Raw genomic sequence first — 16007 nt, 5'->3', positions numbered from 1 at the left:
CTTAGAAGACTAACTGCATAAAATTAGTGGTTATCAATGGATTACTAGATATAATTAAAAGGATACACCTTTTTAACATGGCTTTTAATGAATATATGAAAAGGTAAAACAGTTTCAATGAATACCACAGGATGTCTTTTGTTTAATACTTGTAATACAAAACTGAAGCCAGTTTTTATGAACAATTTTAAATTAAATGACTCTTAATTAAAACATGATTTAATAAAAATTGGTAGAATTCTGATCTGTATATAAAATCATCTCAGGTAAATTTCATAAGAAATTTTAGTGCTTGCTACAAACACTGTAAAATTAAAACAAATGAAGCAACTGTGGCAATGACCAAGAGGAAACTGTGAAATAGTGTTAAATTGATGTGACTACAAAACCTGTTGTCTTGACAAACTGTTTCAATGGTAAGTATATCAATAATCCACATAATTAATACCCAACTAGTTGTAAAATATAGATCATTAAATGTATGTAACTCTCACCCTGAATGGCTAGCTGATTGGGGGAGGAGGGGGGGGGGGGGGGGGGATATTGCTTGATATCCAGAATTTAGAAAGTAAAGAGAATTGCACATCTCAGTTTAACAGAGATCTTCAATCACTCAAATAAGACATAAATCAAAGAAAGACACAAGGACGGTGTGAAGATTTACAAACTTAATGACAATAATAACCAAATTCTGAACTAAAGCCACATATAACATAACTGAGAAAATAAAGAGGCAACCTGCTTCCTTGTGGATACATAATTTTGAATTAGGGTACTGTTGTAAATCACATTAGCAATTTGCAATTTATAATTCTGGATAATGTAGATATATATGCATAAATGTCCATAAAACATTAGCACTTCAAAATGAGAAGCACTTAGGATCTACACTGAAAAACAGACAAGAATTTTTAAAGATAATGAGTAAATGTTTCTAACAGGAAAAAGCATTAAAATGTGTTCTACAACATGAAACCGATTACTGGTACCTACAGACTTAGAAACTATGTAACATTTCTCAACTGTTGTCATATTCATATTCACAGTTTGCAATGAACTCCAAATGCTTCAGTTGAGTTACAATGTAAAAATCAGAGAAAATACGGTAGCTTATGACATACTGCAATTGCTTTACAGAATAATTGGCTCAATATAACACAAGAAAAAAGAATGAAGTTTTACATGTTTTACATAATGAAAAATTGAGTTCAGATTAAAACAGGCTAATTCTAATTTATCCATTAGACATATTTTTTAGATGCAATTAAAAAGTAATGCTGCTTTCTCAAAAATATCAGAAATGCCATACAAGTATCTAGATTTTCAAACATTGAGCAATACACAATTGCCTGAATTCTCAATTCAACACACCATTCACAACATAGAACAAAGTTGGAAACCCTGTTATGAATCAAACATCACTCTTGTATTTGGCATTCTGTAGAAACAGATTTACATAAGGAAAAGATGGCTTTCGGATGTAATATGCAAAGAAACTGTTGCTTCTCAAATGAGGAAAAAAGTTTATTCGGACTAATCCTGATGGTTCAGATCACAGTAGTGCAAAATGATTATGAAAACATAATACTAATTAGAAAAATTTATTACAATGATTTATTCAGATTTTTCCAAGCACAGCATTCTTTTAATTCCAAAGGGAACACACACACACACACACACACACACACACACACACACACACACACACACACACACACACACACACGCTTAAATAAAATGAAGATATAATTGGTTTCTAAAGCAAACAACAAAGGGTGGTTTTGTACCTCAATTTTGATACACTAGGAGTGCATAATAAATTCATTAAACTGCATCATAAACACTATTCTCAATAATATTACTACCAAATCAATAACCAAATGTCTCCCTTTTCAATAGACTACAAAATTGTTTAATTTACAATGACGTGTGCCTTCAGCAATGTACAAAAGGAACTTTCTCCCTGACACTTGTCTTTTGAGTTGATACATTTCAATTATGAAAATGAAAAACCAGTCTTTTGTGTTAATGAAAATAGAAGTTGATTTAACAATAATACAGAATTTAGAAATGTAACATAAGCAAAGAATGAATAAAAATTTTCTTAATGTTGCAGTAAACTGATAAGAAGTAGCTTAATGGTAATACCTAATTTATCAGTACTGTTCCAAGCACGTGGAACTTTATATTTTTTTATACCTTTTGAAAATCTTATATGTAACGAACCTACAAGTAAACATTTCAACACACACGCAATACTTTACGTAGCACTCACTCTTACATGTTGTGTGTCCATTTCTAAACTGACCTAACAAAAGAAGTAATATATACACAAAGACAGAACTAGCCTTAGTAACGTTACTCTTATGAGATACACGAGGCGATCACCATCAGCCAATGTTTTAGTTCATTTTACAGCAGTTTTTTTTTTTATAGAAAACAAAATAAATCTTACAACATTTCTCAGACGTATACAAATACACGCAAGCTTCAAAACACTCACGCTGAAGAAATAAATCTTATGTACAAAAGAAAAGCGAGGGTCAGCGAACGAGATAACACAACAGAATACCACATATTGACATGTTTAAAAAATGTAAGCTATATACTTATAGCAAATGAGATGGAACATCAAAAATGTTTGTTCAGTTTCAGCCCACAAAACAGGCTAGTGTATGTTTTACTTGCTTGTAACTTTGAGAGAGACAAATATATACAACAACAAAAATTGAAACACCAAAGAAAACTGCTACTTTGACAAGCAACGCCATACAGCATTTCAAATGCACAACTGTCTGTATACTAGCTTCTCTGTATCTATTACTATTTTCTTCTACAGTTTAAACAATTAAAAAAGTCTACCACTCAAAAGACCAGTCGGTATTCAGTCATCCGAAGGTAGCTAATTGTAAACTGGAGGCAACTTCGGGTTCCACAGAGCTTAGGATAACTAAAGCCAGTCACAGCTCTAATATCTGCTTCTCAGTATGGCAAATTTTGATGTCAGACCCAGTATTTAGAAGGAAAACAAAGTTTTATTGCTTGGTTTGCACTTTGATTTAACACAGACCACCATTACATGCTAGGATTCATCGAGTGTTACACCCTAACACCCTCCTAGCACAAGGAATGATATTGCCACATTCCTACACCAGTCTAAAAATGCAGTCGAAACTATGGTATGTATGCAGAATGTGTACATACATACATGTATATATTATGTACATATAGATATATATGAATCCTTAAAGCAGACAGTACAACTTCAGAGTACAGTTTAATGCCTCGCCAGTTACAAGCTAATAAGAAAGTAAAAATCAACTGAAATCAAATCCAGTCACGTCATGCGAGACAGAGCTCTCGTGCAATAATCACGTGCTCTGTTTTACAACGATAACACCAGGACGCTGCTGCTGCAAGGCAGCTGTGGACGACAGGGGCCGCTGCGGCTGAGATGGAATGGGGTGCGAATGGAAATGCAAGAAGCCCTCAGCACTTCCACTAGTTGGACCTGTTCGATGGGTTGTCAGAGCCAGAGGAGCTTCTTGCGTAGGCTCATCACTGATGAACTGGTCACCCTCCAAGTGGCGAATGGCTTCCACAATGGTTTCCAGGTTTTGCCTCGATGTACTTGCAGCATACAGCCTGAGAAAAAGAAGCAGAAGGTATAAATACTGAATTTTTATATGATTTATGTTACTGCCATTACAAAAAACAAGGGGGGGGGGGGGGGGGGGGGGGGGGAAGAAAGAAAGAGAGGAGAGGAAAGATTCGACAAACGGAACAGTGTCACACAGAACAAAAAGTAGAAAACTGAGGAAATTATGTTACGTGAGGTGCTTTGTTGTGTGTTCCTTCCTCCAGTTCTATGTAAGATGTGTCTTGCTAACAACTATATTAAGCAGCAAGAAAACCCGAGCATGCAATCTGTCCATTCTCTTGAGGTCACCCTCAACTATAGTCCACTTGCCTTGTAATATAACAATACCAGATTCCACACGCCTAACGGCAGTTCCAACAGAATTAGGACTATGTGGAAAGAATTTTGTATCTGAAATGGCCCAGAAGGCCCTATATTTTTAACTTCCAATGAAAGTTTTTTGACCCACCATTGACATCAAGCAGTTGATAATCGGCAACCTGTGTGTTTTTGTTGCCTGGAAAGTAGGACACCGATTTAATGCAATGGCACAAAAAGTGTTGGATTTGCCTTTTGCACTTAAAATTCTGCCAGGGACTGCTGATTTTCTATTAGATGGACAGTAAGATCCCGAATTCTACTGTCTACATGGTCTTATCACTTGATGCACATAAATCTTTTGTGGTGCCAGAATCTGACAAATTTATGCAGATCAGGAAATGATGTGGGTCCTGCAAGCCACTTCATGAAAAGGAGTCATCTTCAGTTGTGAAACCCTACTTCCTTAGGCTCGCCTTGCATTCTAACATTCCCGTGCCCAACTGGTTTGGTGCCTTCCATGTCACATACCGCAAATGTTAGCTCACAGCAGATTCCCCTTCAATGTTCTCCCAAACTCTTTCGGTCCACAAATTTCACCATAGCTCTGTTTGGCAAGTTCCAGGTGATGAAGTGTATATAAAGCTTCTCCTGGGCCTCCAACTAGCCTTTTGTGATTCATATTCCACACAAGGATGTTTGTAAGTGTCGAGGATCGATTTCCTACTTCCTTTCCTCCATTTCTGTTGCTGCTGTTCTGCAGATGTCAGCTGGCACTATACCCATAATTTGATAAACTTTGGTGACAGGAGCTAGTCCTAACAAGCCAATCCTGATGCATCCAGTCTCATTCAAGGCTATATCCTCTTATCTGCAGCAGAATACCCAGCACTATAGTGGCACGGCACTTCTACAGAGCACTTCTGGTTGTGAGCCCCAGGTGGTGCCACTAAGTTTACAGATGAATAATGTTTTGCGCAGATGCTTTTAGCTTTGCTTCTTGATAATGATCTTCGACTGTGAGACTATGATCCAACTTTACTTTCAGGTGTTCTGGAGTTTCATAGTGACACAGTTGTTGCTCTCTCCAGGCAATAGTTAACTTCCTCCTGGTTTCCCAATTTCTCAGACGAAAGGCACAGACCTGCATCTCTCTGGGATTTGGGTTTATATTGTTATCATAAAACTTGCTGATATCTCCAAGGGTTGCTGTCAGCTTCATCTCTACTTCCTCGATGGTTTTGCCTTGAGCTGCAGTTGCTTTATCACCTGCATAAGTAATGTTCCACGGTTCATGGGTTGAACATTTGTGTTTATGTTGTACATCAGGGTTGTCAAAACTACCCTGAGGGAGACCATTCTTCAATGCTCTCCATTGTTGTTGTTGTGGTCTTCAGTCCTGAGACTGGTTTGATGCAGCTCTCCATGCTACTCTATCCTGTGCAAGCTTTTTCATCTCCCCGTACCTACTGCAACCTACATCCTTCTGAATCTGCTTAGTGTATTCATCTCTTGGTCTCCCTCTACGATTTTTACCCTCCACGCTGCCCTCCAATACTAAATTGGTGATCCCTTGATGCCTCAGAACATGTCCTACCAACCGATCCCTTCTTCTGGTCAAGTTGTGCCACAAACTTCTCTTCTCCCCAATCCTATTCAATACTTCCTCATTAGTTATGTGATCTACCCATCTAATCTTCAGCATTCTTCTGTAGCACCACATTTCGAAAGCTTCTATTCTCTTCTTGTCCAAACTATTTATCGTCCATGTTTCACTTCCATACATGGCTACACTCCATACGAATACTTTCAGAAATGACTTCCTGACACTTAAATCAATACTGGATGTTAACAAATTTCTCTTCTTCAGAAACGCTTTCCTTGCCATTGCCAGCCTACATTTTATATCCTCTCTACTTCGACCATCATCAGTTATTTTGCTCCCCAAATAGCAAAACTCCTTTACTACTTTGAGTGCCTCATTTCCTAATCTAATTCCCTCAGCATCACCCGACTTAATTAGACTACATTTCATTATCCTTGTTTTGCTTTTGTTGATCTTCATCTTATATCCTCCCTTCAAGACACTGTCCATTCCATTCAACTGCTCTTCCAAGTCCTTTGCTGTCTCTGACAGAATTACAATGTCATCAGCGAACCTCAAAGTTTTTATTTCTTCTCCATGAATTTTAATACCTACTCCAAATTTTTCTTTTGTTTCCTTTACTGCTTGCTCAATATACAGATTGAACAACATCGGGGAGAGGCTACAACCCTGTCTTACTCCCTTCCCAACCACTGCTTCCCTTTCATGTCCCTCGACTCTTACAACTGCCATCTGGTTTGTGTACAAATTGTAAATAGCCTTTCGCTCCCTGTATTTTACCCCTGCCACCTTCAGAATTTGAAAGAGAGTATTCCAGTCAACATTGTCAAAAGCTTTCTCTAAGTCTACAAATGCTAGAAACGTAGGTTTGCCTTTCCTTAATCTTTCTTCTAAGATAAGTCGTAAGGTCAGTATTGCCTCACGTGTTCCAGTGTTTCTACGGAATCCAAACTGATCTTCCCCGAGGTTGGCTTCTACTAATTTTTCCATTCGTCTGTAAAGAATTCGTGTTAGTATTTTGCAGCTGTGACTTATTAAGCTGATAGTTCTGTAATTTTCACATCTGTCAACACCTGCTTTCTTTGGGATTGGAATTATTATATTCTTCTTGAAGTCTGAGGGCATTTCGCCTGTTTCATACATCTTGCTCACCAGATGGTAGAGTTTTGTCAGGACTGGCTCTCCCACGGCCGTCAGTAGTTCCAATGGAATATTGTCTACTCTGGGGGCCTTGTTTCGACTCAGGTCTTTCAGTGCTCTGTCAAACTCTTCACGCAGTATCATATTTCCCATTTCATCTTCATCTACATCCTCTTCCATTTCCATAATATTGTCCTCAAGTACATCGCCCTTGTATAGACCCTCTATATACTCCTTCCACCTTTCTGCATTCCCTTCTTTGCTTAGAACTGGGTTTCCATCTGAGCTCTTAATATTCATACAAGTCGGTCTCTTATCTCCAAAGGTCTCTTTAATTTTCCTGTAGGCGGTATCTATCTTACCCCTAGTGAGATAGGCCTCTACATCCTTACATTTGTCCTCTAGCCATCCCTGCTTAGCCATTTTGCACTTCCTGTCGATCTCATTTTTGAGACGTTTGTATTCCTTTTTGCCTGTTTCACTTACTGCATTTTTATATTTTCTCCTTTCATCAATTAAATTCAATATTTCTTCTGTTACCCAAGGATTTCTACTAGCCCTCGTCTTTTTACCTACTTGATCCTCTGCTGCCTTCACTACTTTATCCCTCAAAGCTACCCATTCTTCTTCTACTGTATTTATTTCCCCCATTCCTGTCAATTGCTCCCTTATGCTCTCCCTGAAACTCTGTACAACCTCTGGTTCTTTTAGTTTATCCAGGTCCCATCTCCTTAAATTCCCACCTTTTTGCAGTTTCTTCAGTTTTAATCTACAGGTCATAACCAATAGATTGGAAATGTCTTACAATTTAAAACCTGGTTCCTAAATCTCTGTCTTACCATTATATAATCTATCTGATACCTTTTAGTATCTCCAAGGTTCTTCCATTCCTATTAAGCAGTGTGACAAGAAAACTGTTTCACTGAAAACACCAGATAAACTGTGTTAAACAGTATCGTATTTACTTGAATCTAAGCCACACTTTTTTTTTTCAGTTTTTGTAATCCACAAAACCGCCTGCGGCTTGGAATCGAGTGCAAAGTAAGCGGAAGTTCTGAAAAATTTGGTAGGTGTCGCCACAACTAACTTCTGCCGTCGAATATATGTAGCGCTACACAGGTATGCTTTGTAGGCACAAAGATAAATACTAGCGCCAAAACCTCTGCATCATTAAAAAAAAAAGGGTGGAAGACTAGCTTTTTTCTCCGCCCCGAGTTTCAACCATTGCATTTTCATACATTATACAACGAAGTAAATACAAATTCCGTATTGTTCATCTTCGAATGTAGCAGCATTTCAATGTACTTCGAAAATCGGACTGGCAAGACTGTTCTGGATGTTTGTCAATATGGCCAACTCTACGTTCTGAATTTTTTCCTACCTGTGAGTAGAGATGGTTGCTAATAGGAACTTTCATCAATTGTGAATCACATGCAGTATTCTCTTCACCATAAGAATAATTCGAATATAAACATTTTGCCATGTATTTGTTGTGTGTTTGCTGCTATCTCATTTAAATTCTGTCTGCCTAATAAACGACGAAACTAGAGCGAGACAACAACAAACGCAGAAGAATATACATATCATATCATGTTTATATTCGTATGCCTAGTAGTGATACAGTCAGAAATGAAGCACGGCAATTGACTAGATTTTTAAATCTATGATGACTGATTTCTGTGCAGAACGTAATGTACTAATGAGGCGTCTGCAAAGATTTTTCAAACGGAGAAAAATTTTCGCTAAACTCTCGTTCAGAACATCTTCTGTCATACGCAGTCTATTATTTGGTTCTTGCAGCAGTGTGAGTAACAACAAATAGCAGTCTCTTGCCATTGTTTCGCTAATGAGACATATATGTAGTACGCGACGGTAGCGCGCACAAAAGCAAGCCATGCCGCGAGCGGCGACAGGCCGTAAACACTCATTATCAGTATGTGACAAACAATGCATGACACAGTACAGTAATGCATTTTCAGTTTAGAGTGACGTAAACACCTATAACAAAGAGAACGGCACTCATCTGATCAAAGAAAAATAAGCAATGAATTCAAACTAGACGAAGCACGTGAAAAAGGAAGGATACCCATATAAATACGGACGGAGCGCTGACGCATAGCAATGGCTACCTGGTAAAGCTTAACTTCTAAGCTTACGACTCGAACCAAACAACTGTAGCTGTATCGTCATTCATTTGACCTAAATTGTGTCTCATATTACAATGGATCAACTTTGTTTCTATTTGGAGGTGCGGCCTAAAACTTTTCTCTCCCCTTGAATTTCGAGTCTCAAATTTCAGGTGCGGCTTAGATTCGGGAAAATTTTTTTTCCTCGATTTTGAGTCTAATTTTTCGGGTGCGGCTTGGATTCGAGTAAATACGGTAGTTCTTTTATGATTAAATATTCCTTTCTAATCAACTTCTGGCACCTGGCTGTCATAGATGGGTGACAGATCTATGAAGGTCCCTGTTTTATCTTTTCCTCTTTCGTATCTTATGACTATGTACTAGAATAAGGATCCAACAACAGCACAACTTTTCTGGGTAGAATACTTTATAAGGTTTTCATGAACATGTTTTAAGATGTGACTGAGGATTAGACTTTCCAAGACTTTAAACAGTTGTCAAAGAAGAGAAAATGCTAGGAAGTGTTTTGGATCCTTTCCAGGGTTCAGAACTACTACGGCTTTAGCTTTGCACCAGGTCTTAGGAACTTGTAATTTTTAAACGCAGATGTCCATTTAGATTAAGATCAATTGCTGTTACTGGCCCAAACACTTTAATTCATTTTGGTTTAGATCATTGAAGTCTGCAGCTTTACTGTCCTCCACAGATTGGAAAACTATTTCCAGTTATTCAATGGTGAAAGCGGTACCAAGGCAATCTTCCACAGGAGAATTTCTTTGGTACTTACTGTTCTATAGTCTTCCCACTCAGCAGTAATTGACGTGCAATATGACTGGGAGTTACATGATGACAGGCTTGGCAGAGCATTTGTTGGAGCACTAAAGTTTCCTCAACTCCCATCACTTACTGGTGTTCAGTTTCAGGTCTAGTTAGGACACTGTACTACAGCATTTCTCTCTTCCCTTAGCTGATACAGCATTCAAAAGATCCTCGTCTGTCTGAATTGTTTCTTCATAGAATCAGTCAGCTTCAAATAGGTGTTTGTATTTCCGAAGGAGAGATCTTGAATTGTGATGGAGTCCACGGATGTAAGACATTCTGCAGCCCCTGGTGAAGTATCTATGAGAGGCAATTCTAATTTGATGAAACTATTATACATCCTTAGGTTCGGTTCAGCATTAATGGTTTTTTTTATTAAGTGCTAGGCAGAACTTTGCCCACTGTGTTAACTTAAAATTAAATCTTCTGAAACTGGACATTTTCAAGCTTCACCGCTGCTGCAGCACTGCAGGTATTGGTCAGGCTGAAGGAGAGGCCCCAAAATTTTCTTCTTTGCACGCTGGGCAATGTGTTCACTGGCGAAGATGTTACCTGGATTATAATTACCACACCATCACCCACTATAAGAGGAGAATAGCAGCTTCGGATATACATCTACATATATATACTCCGCAAGCCACCAAGCAGTGTGTGGCAGAGGGCACTATTCACGCCAAAGTCATATCCCCCCCCCCCCCCTTCTGTTTCACTCGCCGATCAGGCGAGGGAAAAACGACTGACTGAACGCCTCAGTATGAGCTCTAATTTCCCTTGTCTTTGAATGGTGATCATTGCGTGATTTGAAAGTTGGTGGTAAGAATATATGCTCTACATCCTCGGCGAAGATCAGATTTCGGAATTTAGAGAGCAGTCCCTTCTGTTTAGCGCGTCATCTATCTGCAAGTGTCTCCCACTTCAAACTTTCTACGAGATTTGTAACACTCCCACAATGGCTAAATGTACCAGCCACAAATCTTGCAGCTCTTCTTTGGACCTTCTCAATCTCTTGAATCAGACCCAACTGGTAAGGGTCCCATACAGATGTACAATATTCTAAGACTGGACGAACTAAAGATTGTAAGCATATTTTCCTTTGTTGAAGAACTACATCGCTTCAGGATGCTACCAATAATCCACAATCTAGAGTTCTCCTTACCTGTTACTTGAGTAATCTGATTGTTCCATTTGAGATCATTTCGAATAGTCACATCCAGATACTTGACGGGTGTTACCACTTCCAATGACTTTGCGTTTATTTTGTACTCTTACATTAATTGGGATTTTCGCTTCGTTATATGCAGTAGGTTACACTTACTAATATTGAGAGATAACTGCCAGTCATTACACCAGCTACTTATTTTCTGCAAATCCTCATTGATTTGTTCACAACTTTCGTGTGTTACTATTTTCCTGCACTACGGCATCATTGGCAAACAGTCTACTGCCGCTGTTAATCCCATCAATCAGATCGGTTATGTAAATCGTAAAAGCTGTGGACCTATTACGCTGCCCTGGGGAACACGATGTTACGCTTGTTTCTGTTGAAGTCTCCCCATTCAGGGCGACATACTGCTCTCTGTTAGTTAGAAAACTTTCTATCCAACTGTATATGCCATCAGATAGACTGTAAGCGCCTACTTTTTGGAGCAAGTGACAGTGCGGAACAGAGCCAAACGACTTTCGAAAGTCTAGGAATATGGCATCAACCTGGGAGCAGGTATCTAGAGCCTGTTGTATATCATGCACAAACAGAGTCAACTGTGTCTCGCATGACCGCTGTTTCCTAAAACCATGCTGGTTTCTGCAGATGAGCTTCTCAGACTCTAGAAAGGTCATTATGTCTTAACACAAAGTATGTTCCATGATTTTACAACAAATCTATGTCAGTGAAATCGGCCATTATGTGCATCCGATTTTCTACCTTTTTTACAAATTGCTATGACCTGGGCCTTCTTCCAGTCCCGTGGAACTTTTCGCCTTTCCAACGATTTCTGGCAGATGATGGATAAGAATGGAGCTATATTTGTAGCATAGTCAGGTATCAGTATCAGCCCAGTCTGTTCAGGCCATTCTTCGAGATTGTCTCCATTCTTATTCATCTCCCAGTAACCTTTATTTTTGGTCTTGAGTTCTGTGGTGCTCCTGTATTAGTAAAATGACAGTTGAAGTCACCTGTGCTCAGCTTGAGATTGAAAATTAGGGTATTCCACAAACTTGAACTCTCACATTTGGTAATTTATACACTGATGTCAACATCCCAGCCATTTCCTTTATTTTTGGTCATGAGTCCTGTGGTGCTCCTGTATTAGTAAAATGTCCAAGATGTTCAATTGCAGGTGCCAGACAATTTAACTTCTTTATCACATGGCATGCCTTCAATATTAACTGATATTTCTATGAGAGTTGGCGCTCAATAATTAATGTTTACGGTAGATTAGCTTAACCAAATTCGACTAAAGATCACCCACTGAGATCAAAAATGTCACAGCAACTTACAGATTGGGTCAGATTATAAGAAGGATCTGGAAATATAGTATGTACCTGGATTGTGGTGTGACATCATCAGAGGCAGCAGGCGGTGACGGAAGTCGTTCTACTTCCACCTTTGGTTCTGCTTTGATGGCAGCTTCCAGAACACTCGGTAGCCTCTGCGGCTGTGGAGTTGGGGGTGGTGTCGGTTCACGCACTTGTGGTGCTGGAGGTGGTGGTGGTGGGGGTGGTGATGGAGGTGGCAACCCTAAGATGGGCGACGGGGATCGCGAGGTAACCACTTGTAGGTGTGCAACAGCAGCTGCCGTTTCCTGGAGATCCTGGATAGTTGCACCAATAACAGGGACACTGCCACTGCCACTGGTGACCACCTGCACAGAAAAATACCAGTGTCACTCCATTTTAGCAACAGAAATATTAAAATAAATTTTTCTCGACCACAAAGTTAGCACTATTTCACAAGACAGACGTATCTGCACTTGTTGACATAGGATTCCTAACCCTCCAGTAGTTGTGCCAAGACTCATAACATTAGTAGTTGCTGCAGACTGTCAGTCAGCTTACAGTTTTATAAGTAAAAATCAACAACATAACTTTAAATATATAAATTAGTACATTTAAATTTTAATGACAGGATGGAATTCCATGTGTTCCGAAAAAAGCTGATAAGACAATAGGTACACAAAACCTCTTCGTCTACTCCAGCGTCTTGGGTTGTCAGCAGCATGTACTACTAAAGCATGGATACCTCCAATATTCAGTAGGAAATATGGCCATAGGCAATCATTGAGTGAGTGCAGAGGAGGAGGAGATTAGTGTTTAACGTCCCGTCAACAATGAGGTGATTAGAGACTGAGCACAAGCTCGGGTTAGGGAAGGGTGAGGAAGGAAATCGGCCATGCCCTTTCAAAGGAATCATCCCGGCATTTGCCTGAAACGATTTAGGGAAATCAGGGAAAACCTAAATCAAGATGGCTGGAGACGGATTTGAACCGTCATCCTCCCGAATGCGAGTCCAGTGTGCCAACCACTGCGCCACCTCGCTTGGTAATCAGTGAGTGTTTCTGCCACTTTGTCAATCTCTTCATTAATTTTTCATCATGGTGGGTACTGGGTAGAAGTAAAACATTTTTCCTGTTCTTAGGAGTAAATGATACAAGAGTACAACATTTTCTGAATGCAAATTTGAACCCTCTGGATGCTTACTTGGTTTCGTGAATTCCAGTGACAATGCCATTAACTGACCTGTCCCTAGCAAAACAGTCTGACATACAGTAACACCACAATAATAAGAAACTCCTAGAGAAATGAGTATAATTGGCTATAATGGCTCCCTTTTACTGTTTCTCCAGAAGTCAAAAATGCAAATCATATCAACTGCTGCTGCTTGTGCAGGATAGTCACTCCACTGTTCTTGATTATTTCACCACTGCTGCTCTAAACAAAACAAACAAAGGAGTAACACAGTACTGCTGACAACAGGAAGGTACTCAGGTCATGTGATTCATAGGTCCAAAGAGATGAAAAGAAAGGGAATAAATCCATTCGTGGGGAATGAACATGCGAATACTGCAGGGTTAAAGATAATGTTTAGACTGTACTGCGAAGAGAGAAATTCACAGGATGACAAAATACCAGCTCAAGATGAAAATAACAGATTTCACACAATTTAACAATGATATTCTGTAGTCCGTTCTGTGTAATGTTTCTGGTAATTATCTACTGACCTGGTGAGGGGTGGGAGATTCATGATGATAGTGAAGAGTAACTTGATGTGAGAGATCCCTCAATTGTTTGGGATACAACTGACTTTCCAGTGCGCGGACCTGGTCCTCTAGACGCATTCGAAGTTTACGCTCTCTATCCAAAGAGAGCCTCAGTTCTATGAGGTCGCGTTCGCGACTTGCTTCGGCTGCCGAAACGGCGGCTCCTCCGGGGACTGGTGCTGGCTCTGGAGACATGCTACCGATGCCTTCATCTGATGACTCACTGACAACGACCATACCTGTAGATAAAATGAGAAGGTGTTGTAGACAAATACATGCTTTGGAAATACAGTTTCCTAAAATACTGTTCATTGAAAAAATCTTTCTAGGATACATGTTTCTTACGTTTTGTCCATTAACTAATTAATTATTTGCTAAATGAACAAACACTATTTTTAAATGATTCTAGACACAATTACCTACTGATGATTATGATTAGAAGAAGAAGAAGAACTCTGAATTAAGAACACTTGTTTTATGAACAGTCTTAGTGAAAGCCAGGCATTCATGACCATTATAAACTGAAGTAACTCCTTCCAGTTTTAATAACTATACGGAAACTTTCATTTTCAGCTACTATTACAACAATGCTCCCCACCCATCTGGCTCTGAGCACTATGGGACTTAACATATGTGGTCATCAGTCCCCTAGAAATTAGAACTACTTAAACCTAACTAACCTAAAGGCATCACACACATCCATGACCGAGGCAGGATTTGAACCTGCAACCGTAGCGGTCGTGTAGTTCCAGACTGAAGCGCCCAGAACCGCTCGGCCACACCGGCCGGCCCCACCTGTCTACATCAAGTTCTGTCAACTTTAATTCTAGAGTATTACAATACCAACCAAAGTTATACTCACTCGATTCAATTTTCCTGCGCTTGACTGATGCAGTTTGCTCATGCTGACCCTCCTGCCTATTCAGTAACCTTTTCAGGTGGCAATTCTGAGACAGTAGGCTAGTTTTTTCCTGTTCTAATTGGTATATATACTCTGCTGTCTGCTGAAGGATGGCAGCCTAGAAAAATGATAAAAAATAGGTCAGATTTATGGATCACAGAAAACAGAAATATTTGCAACAGCATCTTTTTCACGAGCGGTAAAAATTTCATAAAGTCAATTCAATTGCTTTATAATCTCGAGTACAATACACCAGTATGAAAAATTTAACATTAAAATGATATACATGAAAGATTAGTACCAGAACTGATTAGGAGGTACTCCACAGTACTTCACAACACGAAGTTCACATTATATATGGATGAAAGATGCATTCTGTGGCTGCCTGTAGTTGTATGCCAGATTTTTTGTTTACCACTAAATGGCAAGCATGTTCGTGCTCAATTTGTACACTGTTTTTATTATGGTCTTGTGTTTTTTTTTTTTACTGTAACCTGTAAATTAATTTACAAACCCTTGAAAACCAATTGACTTTTAAAACAGGTCCTGTGACACTTCATAGTAATTCCCCTTAGACATCAGCTTTTGTTTAATTACTTTTAACATCAGATGACTGCCGAGTATCGATATAATGCAGCTGTCAGCAAGACGATGCAGCTTCCATCTAAACTGGACACTTTTTTTAATGATCTTGTGTTAATGGCACAAGACTTCATTTCTGCTTCTGTACTCCACAAGCTACCTGGCAGTGTGTAGCAAAGGCTACTTTGTGAAACATCATCAATTCCCCATTTTGCTTGTACCAGTCGCATACGTTTGTACAAAGAGTTATTGCTGGTAAACATCCATGTGGGCTCGAATCTCCCTAATTTCATCTTTGTGGTCTTTTGCAAGATATATGAAGGATGAAGCAATAAATTGGTTAACCCTTCTCTCACAATTTTAAAGTAGACCATACTATGAGGCAGATAGTGTCTCTTGCAGCATCTGCCACAGGAGTTGAATGACCATCTCAGTGCTGCTTTCGTGCTTACTAAATGAACCTGTAACAAAATGTGATGTTGCTCTTTGGATCTTCTCTATTCCTTCTGTCACTCTTGCCCGGTACGGATGCAAGACCGATGAGGAATATTCAAGTAATGAGTTTTGTAAGCCACTTCCCTTGTCGATGGGCTGCACTTCGTGAGGATTCTTCATTTTA

The 16007-nt window shown here is 39.3% G+C and overlaps 1 protein-coding gene across 2 annotated transcripts in view; it reads right to left on the bottom strand.

Annotated features, from left to right (window-relative positions):
- Window positions 1-587: 587 nt before the first annotated feature.
- The window catches only part of LOC124802545 (transcription factor AP-4), an 87702-nt gene continuing 72282 nt past the window's right edge, over window positions 588-16007 (bottom strand). For both annotated transcript variants that reach the window (XM_047263407.1, XM_047263408.1), the window contains exons 3-6: window positions 14768-14924; window positions 13867-14144; window positions 12191-12510; window positions 588-3645 (exon numbers count right to left, since the gene is read on the bottom strand). In XM_047263407.1, the coding sequence (XP_047119363.1) occupies window positions 3372-3645; window positions 12191-12510; window positions 13867-14144; window positions 14768-14924 (1029 nt within the window). In that variant the 3' untranslated portion in view covers window positions 588-3371. The remainder of the gene's footprint in view (window positions 3646-12190; window positions 12511-13866; window positions 14145-14767; window positions 14925-16007) is intronic.

Source organism: Schistocerca piceifrons, chromosome 6 (assembly GCF_021461385.2).
Source record: "Schistocerca piceifrons isolate TAMUIC-IGC-003096 chromosome 6, iqSchPice1.1, whole genome shotgun sequence".
Lineage (NCBI taxonomy): Eukaryota > Metazoa > Arthropoda > Insecta > Orthoptera > Acrididae > Schistocerca > Schistocerca piceifrons.
This window is presented reverse-complemented; position numbering and strand designations above follow the sequence as displayed.